Here is a 15309-nt window from a genome sequence, read left to right on the forward strand (position 1 = left end):
TTCTGGGTTCAGTATATATTCTTTGAGGCTTTTTTTGATACATTCTAATTATATGTAACTATATAATTCATATTATACAAAATTTGTATTATATCATATTTTTATTCATACTTTTTATTTTTAATGACATATTACATGATACTTAGTCATGTAATACAAATGACAACAAAATGATCTTTGTAGAAATTTGCAAAAATTTATTCTGTATTACTATTTTTTGTTGCTTCTGTTGGAATTTACTTAAGTGGTCATATTAGTAGCAACCTTAGTCCAAAGAAAAGTGTCTGATTTAAAGATTAGTCTGGATTCTATCTGTTGTATTATTGTCGAAACTGTAGAAAACTTAAGAAAGAATCCATTTGTATGTGAACCAAACCTCATGTCATCTGAGCTACAAAAATTTATACAGATTTATAACAAGGTCAAATTATAATATTTGGGATTTTGAGAGTATCAAGAAACAAGTCCTCAACAGTTTTTGTGAATGTGCTGCTCTTGACCTTATCTCAAGGCTTAGCTGAACTTTGTAAGCATGTGTCATCTTAACGTTGTTTTTAGATTCATTACTTTATCTTCATCATTAAGAAAGTGAGTTAACTGGTTTTGCACAGTTAGGACTCCAGAACTTCACTGATGTCGAACTGATTGCTTTAAAAGGATAATTGCTAGAAATCAGTTTCTTATTTCATCCTATGAAGTAAGTACTGCTGCTTGTATCACTCATTGTCTTCGTCCATAATGATTACTACGTCAGTGGCAGAAAACTCTATTTAACTTAAGTTAGATATGTTCTTAAATGAAAATTCCCATTATTCCATTCACTGTTTCTCTAGTTATAGAGGTGTGTTATAATTTTATGTAAGACGTTGGTGGCTGATTTGAAATTTGATTCTGTGTAAATTTTGTCACGTTACCTACTTTTTGTTAAACATTGTACTCCAGTGTGGTGAGTTTGCTTGAGTGTGTGTTTTCAGTATTCATTTCCAAATTATCTTATTTGTCTCTTTAGCTTCCCACTCATTTTATATGCATAGTATTTCATTTATTCATACATGTTTATTTATCCAGGCAATACATGCCAGGCAGTGTTCTAGCTATGATGATACAGTGATGAACAAAACGAATGTAAAAATTTATCACTACATGAGCTTACCTTCTAGAGAAGGAGATAGACAATAAATAAGAAAAATAAAATATACATGATATTAGATGGTGATAAGTTCTGAGGAGAAAAATTCAATAAGGAAAAGAAGATAAGAAATTTAGTTGGAGTGAGGAAATGGGGAACTGAATATCATATAGGGTGGCCAGAGAAGACCTCACTGAAAAGGTGACTTATGCTGAAAGACTGGAGCAAGTAAGGGAGCCATTATCCATATGGCCATCTGAGGAACTATTCAAGCGGCAAATGTCAACTCCCTAAGGAGTATATATGGTGTGCTTTACAAGAAGGAAATGAGCGTGGCTGGTGGGAAGTATTGGGAGGGTGTGTGTAGTGGTAAGAGAGATGATAGAAAACAGATTATGTAGATCTTACAGACCATGGCAAAGACTTTGGCTTTTATTCTGAGGGAGATAAGATTATAGCAAAGTAATGGCAATGATCTACTGTAACAGAAACTCCTGATGCTATGTTAAGAGTGGACTGAAAGAATCAGACAAAGGGAGAAACAGTATATAGATTTTTAACTTTATGGAGGAATACATTATCAGGAAGTATTGACTAATAGAATTGTATATATTTGAAATGTACAACCTGATGGTTTGATATACCTTGTAAAATGATTTCTAGGATCAAAATAATTAACACCTCACATTTAAAGTTAAATACTTTCTTTTGTGCATGGTGAGAATGCTTAAGATTTATTCTCAGTGACTTCCAAGGATATAATGCTATATATTTGGTTGAAATATTACCATTGTTAGTATTGTAGTTGTATGTTACACTTTTATAACCTTCTACATTTCTTTATTTCTTAATCAATTTAATCTAAGAATGCCTTTCAGGATATCTGATTATTTACAGATAATTTCCTTAAGAAAATGTGATTTAAAATAGTCTTTGAAAATGTTTCTTTTCCTGTATCTGGGTGTAGAATTATTTTTGTAACCCAGGGATTATTGTTGCTTTAGTGATTTAATAATTGAGTATGTACCATGTGCCATATACTGGGCACTGGGGTTTGCTTGTTGATACTTGGTCAAGCCTCATACTTACTTTCTGACAGGATCCAAATATTTGTTTCACCAGTGAGTAAACTGAGACACTGAGAGAATTTGCTCAGCGCATTGCATGCTTAATAACAGATTAGCATCTTCAGTATGAAATATTCTTAAGTATCATTGTTAATTTGTCACAGTAGATCTGGCTGCAATATACAAAAATTCTTTAGGCAATTTATTAACAATTTACCCTGAATTGACTCTTACACAAACTGCATTGAGTTGAATTATATTCTGTGATTAGCTAACTCCTTGTTTGACCCTCACTTGATAAAACAAATATCCACATAAAAGTGGTCTATAAGTTGAATTCTGGTAAATTGAATCTTATTTTATACTTGAAAAGGAGCTTTAATTTTTTTATCTTTTATCTATGAAAATAATCTTCCAGTAATATAAATAATATCCAAATTTAGGTACTTTTAAATGTTCTTATTTATTAACATAGAATTTTCTTAGAGCACATTCATGTTGGTATCTGCACATGTATGGGCAAACATTTTGTGAACAATCCAATAGAAGTATTTATTACATCACATTGCATTCCAGTGCTTCCTGCATTGAAAAGTACGGCCAGTAAGATATTTTTTTATTTGTTAAATTTATTGCTATCAGTTTATTCATGTGATAACTGACCTGCATGCCTATTTGAAATATGAAGACAGAGTAAAGGGGTTGTGGCAGAGTTTGAGAAAATGTTACTTATCTAATCTTATAAAACCACAAAATGCAAGATTTGAGCATGCTGATAATTGCAGTTTTGTCACTGTGCATTTTATTTCTTTGTCAATAATGTGTAAAGGACTGGATGCTTTTGGAGAAAGAATAAAACATGAATAACCCCATAAGAGAAATACCAATTACTACTATACTGATAAGTAGGAAATAGTGATCATCTGAGGTGTTCTTCAAATAATTTATTATTATATTGAATGTAATATAATAGCCTCAAACTTTTGACATTATTTTTTAATCTTGGAAGTTTTATCAGATGGGACATATGTGTAAACACTATGTAAATGCATGTCTTGTTTATTAAGTCAAGTGTTTCTCATGCTTTATTTCCTGTGATTATCATTTAGCAAAATGCATTCAAGGTCATTTTCTTCCTTCCGTTCTTTCTTTTTTTTGACAGTTTGAATTATGTTTAGTCATTATAAAAATTAGTTTCTTTATGGAAAGTTAAAATTTTTCAGCATGTCGAAGTTTTATTTATCTATTTATTTTTATTTTTGCCATCTTATCCATTCAGTAGTATTATGTACATTCATACAATAGTTTTTCTTAGTGAAACTTAATTTATTGTTGAATGTAGTCTTGCTGAAGCAATATCTTTATATTTACTCTACTTTATTCTTCCTCCAGAATCTATATCGATTTGAAGGCACTGGTTTTTCAAACATTCCTCAGCTTATAGATCATCACTATACAACAAAACAGGTCATCACTAAGAAATCAGGTGTAGTTCTGCTGAATCCTATTCCTAAGGTAAGTGCATTTATGTATACACACATACACACATATTCCTTTTTAAATGTGAGTTAACATTTACCACAACAAATAAAGTTCTTAGATTATTTATAAAAATTTGGAAACGAAAGGGCTTTGTCATGACCACTGGTACTAATGTTGAAACATAGCACTTCCTTGGTTTTATTAAGATGGGTTGCCTTTTTTATTCAGTGTTTGCTAGGTTACGAATGGCCTATTCTTTTTTTTTTTCATTCCCAGTTTTCCTTAAAAGACTTAAGACTTTGAAAAAAAAAAAAGACTTAAGACTTTTTTTACTTTATAAGGTTCAGATTTTGAGTTCAGTTTATACAAGATCTTAAGATGTAGACGTCAAAGACTATGTCCAGCAATTATGAGTAAATTAGAATTTTAATTTTGGATATTAAGTTTATAATATATTATAAGACATTAGAAGTTTTAAAAACTACACTACTTTTCTCAAATACAGTAAATCATAAATTTCTTACATAGAGCCAACAGGTAGCTACCTAGGTGAGAGATTGTTCTAGGTAATTTTTACCTCTGAAATCTAGCACAGAACACGTTGCTTTCATTTAGGAGATTCATGAGGTAAAGAATGGGCATGAACATGGCTTGTGTTTTAAGATAAAGCCTGTGGGACCGGGCCCAGAATAGAGCAATGGAGCTGGCTTGGCTTCTGAGTACTTTAGACTGGGGTGGTTAAGAGTCCTTGTCTTTGAGGCCATCTTCTGTGAAGAACAGCGTAGCCATGAACAGTCAGAAAATCTTGTAGGTAAATGTCTGTCAATTCAATTTTTGTATATCTAGGGATGACTTTTAATATGAAGGAAGTGTTATTCCTAAGAATGCTAATGTATAACCCAGATTCCGCTAAAGAAATTAAAAAAAAAAATCAAAACAACTGTTAGACTGTACTTTGTTAGTCAGGAACACAATGTCTATATTTGTACTCACATTATATTATTCAGTCATTCCCAAGGGGCTGAGCCTTAACATTGCTTTCACAGAAGATTTTGACAATTGCTAAACACCAATTCTGTAGCTAAGAAATTGGCCTCCTTGCCCAATTTTCTAGAATTATAAGATTGGCTTATTCTTCATTTATATTTTTCCATTTGCTATTTCCCCCATTTTAATTTCATAAAATCCTATAAAAATTTTCCTTAGTTTGGAACAGGTTCTCACATTTTTCTCTAGAAAAACAGAAGTCTGTCAATGTTTCCTCTTCCATCAATGAATAACTACTGTTGTTCTACAGAATTCTAGTTCTTTTCTTTGATTATGGTGATCTATTCATGCAGTTTCATTTACTATTTATATATCAGAGGTTTACAAATTTATATTTCTAGTTTACATTTATATCTTTCCCAAAAGACATGAGATTTTTTCTACTCTTTACATAAAACTGAGTTTATCACCTTTAACTCCAAAATTTGTTCTTCCTTTTTAAATAAATGGCACCAGTTTTCCCCACTACTCAAAAGTAGGGGTTCCTATGAAACCTTTTATAAGCCAGAATGACTTAAAGCAAAGAAGCAATTACCATTTCACAAAAGTGAAAATCCTCTTTGAATGTCTTCTGTTAGCTAAAACAGGTACTAAGTCTTTTGTAAGAGCAGAGGAGCATAAAGCAAACTTTTGAATAATGGGGGGAACCTTTACCATCAAATACTTAGCTGCTCAAACCATAAATGTAGGGGTTGTCTTCAACCTCTCTACCACTGCCTTCCCTCTATCATTGTGACAGGAGTTTTGTATCCTTCCCTGTACATGTAAAAGTATGAACTTGAATTCCAGTATAATTGCAGCATGAAATAAAGTTCAGTGCAGTGAAGATACTTTTTACCCATGTTAGGTCAAAAAGATATGCAACTGGGTTTTCAGAGATATTGATATCCCTTTTTACAGCCAACCAAATATTTGCATTTTCTACTTGCTGAACCAGGTCTAAATTGAGAGACCAGAGTCATAAAAGAGGTACATAAAAATGCATATCTGGGCTTGAATAAGAATATATAATTTCAAATAAAGCTATATCCTTCTCTGTATAAAGTTTTCCATGAAATGAGTCTAGATAAATGGAATAGATTCTGTGGACTGTTAAATGGTCAATTATTCTCTTTCTCCCAAACCCCTAATGCTGGCTGTGGAGCTGATTATCTCATCATTTTATATAACACTAGCTATGAAAATAACTGTAGACTGAAAGCTGTAGAAGATTAAGGAGCTATATATGATTGTTTTATGAGGTAGAAATTTGAAGTTTATCTAGCTGACTATTAACCTGATGTAAAGTACTGGTATTTGAAATAGGCAGATCATTATCTGTTTGTTGTAAATACTGTTATGCATGTTATTTAATGAATCATATTATGCTTTTAAAAGAAAATCACAAAGCAGAGGTTGTAGAAGTTAGACAATTTTCAATTATGAATGAAGAACAAATTGATACGGATTTTATTATGGTGGTATTACCTGTTATATATCTTCCTTTAAGAAATTATTTATACTCTTATAACAGGAATCTACTTCTTGATTTAATTTGTATAAGAAGTTAATGTCTTTGACCATATAATATGCTGTAAAACATCTCATTTCCATCTTGCCAGACTTCATTTTTAGCCTACATAAAGAATGCTATTTTGGTTTCAATATAATTTCTGTTTCTAGCAACTTACTGCTCACTTCCTATTTATTTCTTTCTTACCCATGAAAATACAAGTATATCATCATAATGCCTAACTAGAGGACACAGTAGCCAAAGGATTCTCTTTCCTGTCTTCAGATGTACAGAAAACTAGACAATCTAGAATTAGGATTTATTTAACTTTCTCATGATAATAAAGCTTGTGGGTGCCCAAGCCATCCCTCCCTCACCCTCCATAGGCTAATTCTCCTGCGCTGCTTCCCAGAGCCTGTGAAAAGGTTTGGAAGATGCAAGGCATTGTTGTCAACAAGGGTTATCAACCACCCAACACCCTCCTTATGTTAGCAAGCACACTGGATATGCACAGAGCCTCTTCTTTGCTGAGTCAGTTTCTGTGCCAATGTCACTTCATCACAGAGGCCTTTTCTGACTACCTTGCGTGAAATAACCTCTTACTCCCTTATATTCCCCTCTTCTCTTACTATCTCTTTGCTACAGTTGTGTTTACTTGAAATTATCTCATATGATGTATTTTTACTTATCTGTCTTCCTCAAGTGGAATGTAAATTCCATAAGGGCCAGAATTACAATTTTAATTTAACAATTAGTGGAGCTATAGTGCCAGCGCCTAGAACAGTGCTCTCCCTTAGTAGGCATTCAGGAAACGTTTGAAACATTGAATTCATTGAGTGATTGCCAGAAACCAGCTACTTACTGAGTTTTTATATGCATTATTTCATTTAATCCTTACATATTATTATGGAGTATTATAATTACCCCATACAAGATTAGTGTTGTTTTTAACCTCATATTTGTTATGAATGAGGAGCTAAAGCTTAAAATCATAAATAATTCGCACAAGATAACACAATAGGTAAGACGCAGAGCTGAGATGGGAGTCTCTGTTCTTATCTACTGTTTCTGTGCACTGTAGATCCTAGACTTCAGAGACTAGAATAAACAAGGGTGTCAGTTAAAGGAAAAGGAAATATCTTTGATTCCATAAAATGTTAAGTTGAAAAAGACTGTAACATATAAAAAAATGTACCATGAGTCTTTATGAAGGAAAGTCAATAAACAGTAATATTAGGTGCCAGAACTAGGATTTGAGGTAAAATATAGGGCTTGGTAAAATTTAGTTAAGAAAGACACCTAGTTCAACTTTAACATTTAAATGGTGACTTGAAAGTTTATTGCCTTGTTAAGTTTGATATTTCTTCAGATTTAGCTGTTTTTTAAAAAGAAACTTCTTTCAGGGGGCGCCTGGGTGGCTCAGTGGGTTAAAGCCTCTGCCTTCGGCTCAGGTCATGATCCCAGGGTCCTGGGGTCGAGCCCCTCATCAGGCTCTCTGCTCAGCAGGGAGCCTGCATCCTCCTCTCTCTGCCTGCCTCTCTGCCTACTTGTGATCTCCGTCTGTCAAATAAATAAATAAAAATCTTTAAAAATAATAAAAAAAATAAAAAGAAATTTCTTTCAGAATGGAAATTAAAGTTCATGAATAAATTCAGGTGAGTTAGGCAATGAGCCATTAAGTTGAACTTTAGACAAATGATTTGCCTGCCAGCTAAAATCGTGTACTTACGGCTTTTCATCAGAATTTGGTGCGGGACAGCAGAACAGTAGAGGCAGATTTTTGCAGAGAGTAAGTCTTTCTGCAACAGACTGGTCTGAGGCAACTTTCATGTTGGACACATGCCAACAAAGAACACTTCATACAAGAGAAAGTTGTACTCTTAACTAGGTCTTTCTCTTCATGCTGTCAGTTTCAGATCACTTCAAGACTGTTTATTTTACATAACTAATTAAGTAACTTGTTTGCTTCATCCAGTATTACTGTTTAATGATATTCCGCTTATGGAGGCTTGTAATACAGTTTTTGACGTATTGAAGTCTTTTTCAGTTTAACATTTTATGGAATTAAGAGACTTCTTTTTCTTCAGCTCTATACCTGTGTTCCTTAATTATGTAATTAAATTATTAAAATAATTTAAAATGTTAATAAAGAGAAGACTGGAAAATATATGTAATTCAGCATTTATTCACTTAGGAAATACTTACTTAACACACAGTCTCTGCTGGGCAGTGATCTATATTATGTCAGAGTGCAATAAATGCTACGAAAATGAAGCCTGTCAAGAAGATAATGATCTGAGTGTATGCGGTAAGGTCAAGGGTTAGGTAGTGTGTATATGTGCATATGTGTGTGTGTATGTGTATGTACATAGGAGCAGCTACTTTTTTAAAACATGTGATCCAAGTAAGGCTCCTAATGAATTTTGAAGAGAAATGCGAACCAAACCAAGGACTTTTCTGTATGGTTATATGCAGGAGTAATAGTAAAAACCTTTAACAGCACAGTGTGATTACTGGCCTGTGGGAACAGATATCAACTCTAGACCGCTAGAGCCATGCTGGCGTTTATTGACTGAGTAGCTTCCTTGAGTGTCTGGGGAAAGAGTGTTCCTTGGTGTAACTGAGGAGCTGCAGAAGCTAGTGTGGCAGGAACAGCGTGGTTGAATGGAAGAGTGATTGGAGGTGAACATGGATTTAGATTAATAACAAATGTGCGTTATCTTAAAAGGTCAGTTGTTTGTACTTTAAGAAATTCACTTCATTCGAGTGAAGCTCAGTATAAAATATTACAAGTTTTCATAGTGAGTCTCTTTAAAACAAAAGATTAATGTTCAGTAGTGCTAGTCAATTTAATTTCCAGGAACATTTTTGCAGTAATATGGCCATCTGGATAAATTAGAGTAAAACCCATGTTTTTGATTTCTAAGAACTTTTCTCTCCAGCCCATGGCTGTTTGGTAAATTTCTGTTTTGCTTGGTTTTGGGGGTTTTTTTCCTCCTGTGCCACCAGGCAGTTCATTCAGTTCTGACACTACCTGGTGATGACTCAGATCCCATAGGTTCAGGGCTCAATTCTACAAGACTGCCCCCCAAACTGCCCAACTTCAGATGCCAATCTTAAATCCAGGTTGTCACCTGTGCTTCTGACCTACTGGTGATAGATGTGAAGTCCCAACAACTCCCTCTTTAGGTTCAGTTAATTTGCTAGAGTCCCTCACAGAGCTCAGAAAAACATTCTCTTAGTAGATGACCAGATTAATATGAAAGGACATAACTCAGGAACAGCCAAATGTCAGAGATGCATAAGACAAGGTATGAGGGAAAGGGAATGGTACTTTCTTGATTTCTAAGGGTACAACTGAAGAAGTTTCAGAATATAAGTGAGGTTCAGTGAGGTGGAGTCCAGAGCCAGCGACCAAGAAAGAATTCTTGAGACGTCTTTGGTGCAAAACGATGGTTTATTAAAGCACCGGAACAGGACCTGTGGGCAGAAAGAGCTGCTGCCTATAATCCCGAGGAGGGGCTGATTATATACTCAGGAGTTGGGGACATGAGGACAATGAGGGTGTTCAGAAGGGCTGTCGTATGGTAAAGACTGTTAAGATACTGGACGCCTGGTTATTGTTGAGCCAAGGAGGTTTTTCCCTCTAATGAGGCACTAACATGAAGACAGTTGGGAGTTTCCTGGTGGAATGTCACATTCCTACTATCACACATCCTTGTCAATGAACTTTAGGTTTAGAACAAATTCAACTTATTTACATTTCCTTCCACCTCAGCCTCCCTCAGTTTTATGAAGGGGAAGGCAATCTTGGGGTTTCAGGAACTGAGTTATGGGTTTCTGGAAGTTACGCTATTGTAAATCACTAGGACATTTGTAAACTGAGGGAGACTCTTGTCTTGCATGACTGTGATCTCTATTAGTTTACCATTTGTTCTTCCTGTAGGGCAGCCAGGAGTTCCTGAGGAATGTCACACATGTCACATGGGGGGCAGGGGATACGAGGTGTAGGGTGCCAGCTTCTGCTTTGTCCTTAGCTAGCCTTTTGCTCCTTCATCACAACTGTTCCCAAATTTCCACACCATTACCAACTTGGAAGTTCTCCCTACCCTGTCTTTCTGGGTTTATGTGGAGGCTTTATTACATAGGCACGATTAATTAAATCATTGAGCACTGGGACATGAACTCAATCTCCAGCCTCTCTTCTCTTCCTGGAAGTCAAGGGGGTGGGACTGAAAATCCCAACTCTCAAATCACAAGGTTAGTTTTCTGGCAACTAGCCCTACCCTTAGGTTACCTAGAGGCTAGCCAACCGTCATCTTTAACATAACAAAAGACACCTTTATGGCCTTCCCCACTTAGAAACTTCCAAACGTTTCTTTGTGCCAGAAATGGAGACAAAGACAAAATACTATTTCTTACTATAAATCATAATATCACACTCAGTAATATTATTTTAGGAGGCATCTAGCTAGCTGTGCTGTTAATCCTCTCATGCTGTTAATTTGTATGGGGTTTTTAAGATTTGAAGATAAATAAGTGATTTTTTTTTTTTTCTCTTGAAAATGAGATATAGCATGTCAAATTAGATTTCCAGTTATGGAAACCACAGTTTTGGGGGAAAAAGCATAACAAATAACATGGAGGACATGGGGAGATGGAGAGGAGAAGGGAGTTGAGGGAAATTGGAAGGGGAGGAGAGCCATGAGAGACTATGGACACTGAAAAACAACCTGAGGGTTTTGAAGGGGTGGGGGGTGGGAGGTTGGGGGAACCAGGTGGTGGGTATTGGGGAGGGCACGTATTGCATGGAGCACTGGGTGTGGTGCAAAAACATTGAATACTGTTAAACTGAAAAGAAATTTAAAAAAATAATAAAAACAAAAAAAGTTCTGGTATAGAATGCTTGCTGTTAAGATTCCTATTTAATTGCCTCTTTTAGATCAATTATTAGGTCTATCAAGAGTAGAAGAACACAAAAAATTACAAAATGCCCTCCTCAGGATAAATTCATCAAGAATACATAAATCTCCATGTGGACTTCTGAATTGAGCAGAAAGAATCCAATTTTAAATAGTAGTATTTTAGCACTCCCAACCATGTGATCTGGGGCAAGTCAACCGCCTATAGTAACCCTACTTGGTTGTTGTAAACATCATACCAGAAAATCTCTGTGGATATATGTTGGAAACCATAAAATACCATGTTCTTACTTCTTTAAAAACTTTTTCACATGACAAATAAATTACAACAGAGGGCAAATTTGGAAGACTTTAAATTATGAAGGAAGAAAAAAAGACATTTATTGAGTTCATAGTCTGTTGACAACACTCTACTTTTATTATTAAATCTTTTCAACAACTGTGAATTGAGTATTATTATCCCCATTATTAGGTGAGGAAAGTCAGAGATTACAATTTACCCTAAATCATATTTCTTGTAAATTTTTGAGGTATGTCCTGAAACTTACTCAGTTCTATTTATCATCTTTTTACTATAACCTCTCCAACATAAATTATAGTCTACTGTCTCAGTCATGTCAGTAGTTTAGCAAAAATTTTTTTTCTATAGTCCAATATTCTAGCACTAGGAAGTAACAGTGAACTTGACAGTCATCCTTTATGAAAATTAGTCCAGCAGGAACTATATAGCATGTTGTGCTAAGGGAAATACAGGATAATATTGAAATATTCAGCCTTCATTTAACATAGTCTGTGAAGTCAAATTAAACTTGGATTTTAGGCTTGATCCATTTAATAAAATAAAAGAACCCTGTTGTAGCACATGTAACATGTAGACTGACTTTCAGTTTCTTATTTCAAACTTTAGCAGTTATTTTGAGGAAGAACAATGTTAGACTCAAAATTAATAGGCCCTGGAGACCACTAATGTTCTTTAAATGACCTCTCAAGAGTATTTTATACATAAGCCTACCTCATACTTTCTTAAATATTATGATTTTTTTTCAGTCTAAGGAGCTAGGCTTTTATGATTACAAGTAATGATTACAAGTAATCATTCCATATATTTCTTATTTACCTTGTTTGGGATGATGGGAATAGGTAGATGAGTCCCAAGAGGTTAAAAGATTAACCCATTGGAATTTTTTAAAATGCAGGTAGAAGAGCAGGATTTGGTATTTATAGCACAAATATTGCCCAAAGTGTGTCATGTCATCACTTTAAAGTACTCGTGAGACCTTTCTATGTGCATGACTCAAAGAAGCATGTAGAAACATATAAGAAAATGTATAAGAGGATTTCTGGCATGAACATGGTTGCGTGACTTAGCGTTTTTTACTGTTGCCTATTGGAAAGCATAGCAAAAAGAACATCAAAGTAAAATATCCATTAACTGTATTTTTCATGAAACTAAGAACCATATATAATTCACCAACTTCAAAATACATATCATGGTAGCCAACCTTAGACTGGGCAGAAGTTTTATAGCACAAAATTAAGACATGATCAGATAGCCCAGCTGCCATAGATCTTACCAAGCTCCAGCAAAAATACATTTTGAAAGAGGAATTTACCCCAGAGTTCTTAGGCTACATTCATTGCTTGCATCAATGAATGTGGAAAATGGGTGGGGAAAATAAAATTTTACATATAACTTAAGTGATGCAGCCAAAGCTGCACTCGGAAGAAATTTTAGAGCCTTAAATACTTGCATCATAAGACAAAAAGTGAAATAATTGAGTGAAGCATGTAACTCCAAAAATTAGGAAAAACAAATCCACAATAAAAGAAAGCAGAAAGAAGGAATTAAGATAAAAGCATAAAGAGATGAATGAGAAGAAGAGAAAACAATATTTGTATATATATAATAATTGCTTTTAAAAAGATCAATACATAATTAAGAACACTTGTCAATTTAACCAGGAAAAACCTATATACCACAGAAGTACCAGTCTCTTTAATATACAAAGAGCCTCCAAAACTTGTTTAAAAAGAGAGACAACCAAATAGAAAAATTGGCAACGAGCATGAGGTGATAGTTCAAAAAACAAATATAAAATGGCTTTTAAAGATATGGTAGATAATTGCTTCACTTGGTGGAATAAATGGAGATTAAAATTATAATGAGATATCATTTTTTCACCTATTACATTGGTGTGAATTCACAGTTTAGTAATTCACTTTCTTGGCAAAGATGTGCAGAAAAGGCTCTTAGATACTTTGCTAATGAGAGTATAAATTAGAAGAATCTCTGTAGACGGCAAATTGGCAAAAATCCTTCAGAATTATAAAATGTATGTGCCTTTGACTTAGCATTAACAATTCTATAATCCTTTCTTTAATTGTATTTGTGTACATCTGAACAGATATCAATACAAGATTAGTCACTGCAGCATTGTTTGTAATATTAGGAGATGAGAAATAGTTAAAATGTTCATCAGTAGGTATCTAGTTAAATCAACTATGGTATCTTATCCAATGGAATATTGTAAATGAGGAAGCTTTCTATGTACTCGCTAGAGACAGCTCCAAGGTGCACTGTTAATAAAAGAAACTAAACTATAAGGCAGAGTTTATGTTGTGTTGTCTTTTGTTTAAAAAGTGCAAGGAGTATAAGATTATGTATCTGAATTTGCTTTTTTAATGATAAGGAAGCTTTTAAAATATACTTAGGATGCTAATACTAATGATGATAATGTCTAACAGATACATGTTTTGGTGGGTTTGAAATCAGCAGCAGTGGTTTAAGGGAAACTTTTACCATTTACCTTTATTTTATTTTCCTGTTTATATTTTATTTTTTGAAAACATTGTGAATCTTTTATCCATTTAAAACTTAAATTAAAAAAAAAATTTGAAACTGTGGTACCTGCTCTAAAACAGTTACAATTTTTCAGAGAGGTGCTTTATTGAAAAATTATTGTTACAAGGATAAAACAGTCATGTTATATGTTGTTAAAGTAGAAACAGTTTATAAAATAGTGTAATGGTATTATCCCATTTTTAAATAATGAAATAGACATACACATAGAAAAATGTATGTGTATACATACACAAAAAAGTTGAATGACAGTACTCCAGAATATTATGATTATCTCCAGTTAGAGGAGTTATGGGTAATTTTTTTTTTTTTTTGGCTTAAGTTTGGTTTTTAGATTTCTTTCATTGAACATGTTATTAATTTGGTAACATTAAAGTTTTTCCGAAATAATATTATATAATAATGTTTAATAGAACACTAAAGCAGTGTTTTTAAGACTTTTTTCCCCACAATGCATAGAAAGAAATTGTATTTTATATTGAGACCCAGGACACACAGAATTTTAAGTGCAGATATGTATGTGTGTCTATGCCTGAATCAAATTTTATAAAACAACTTTTTTATGTTTCTTATATGTGATGCTTTCTATTATCTTTTTTAAAAGTCTACATTCAAAAAAATGTTTATGAAACTCAATTTGAAAAATATTCATAAAAGGTTTTTTTAAAAACCAATAAAATAGATTTTTAAAGTACCAGTATGTACCATTATGTACTGGTTTGGAAAAAGAACAAATGGCCTGAAAATGGTTCACACAGGAAGATGGACTTTGAAGTAGGTCTTAAGGATAGGCAAAAGGAGTAGGGAAATTTTTTTGTGGTTATGGTAAAGGAATAATCTAAGACAGGGGAAATAATGGCAAGGGAATAATCCAGAACATGGGACTTGTTTTAAGGAAGTCAAGATCAGTTTGATGGAAGTAGATGATTTAGAAAGGTGAGTAATCGCAAAAGTTTTGGCTAAAGTCAGATTTTTTTAAGATCGTTGAATACCAAGATTGGGAATTATCTATGGAAAACGTCATTCCACTGCAGATATGTAAGCAAGAGATCAATGTGAACTAAGCATATCTAAAGAATAGTTGATGATACCACATATTCCATTAAAATGTTGAAGGCTGTCTACCTTTTTAATTGCTTGAAGAAGTTAAGGCATTTATTGGCACATTTAAAGAACAAATCAGTTTTCATTTTAACTATGTTTCAGAAAGAATGTGTATAGCCATAAACAAATTATAGTACCGTGAAAAATGTTAAAATAGAAATAGAAACAAATTATTAGTACCAGTGAAAAAATAAGTAATGGTGGAC

The 15309-nt window shown here is 33.6% G+C and overlaps 1 protein-coding gene across 1 annotated transcript in view; it reads left to right on the forward strand.

Moving 5' to 3' along the window:
• Positions 1–15309, forward strand: part of LOC111148291 (FER tyrosine kinase) — a 468603-nt gene that overhangs the window by 212098 nt on the left and 241196 nt on the right. Inside the window, exon 13 of the mRNA XM_022504772.1 lies at positions 3589–3711. Within this exon, the coding sequence (XP_022360480.1) occupies positions 3589–3711 (123 nt within the window). The remainder of the gene's footprint in view (positions 1–3588; positions 3712–15309) is intronic.

This window comes from Enhydra lutris, unplaced genomic scaffold, assembly GCF_002288905.1.
Source record: "Enhydra lutris kenyoni isolate GAN:26980312 unplaced genomic scaffold, ASM228890v2 scaffoldscaffold19, whole genome shotgun sequence".
NCBI lineage: Eukaryota > Metazoa > Chordata > Mammalia > Carnivora > Mustelidae > Enhydra > Enhydra lutris.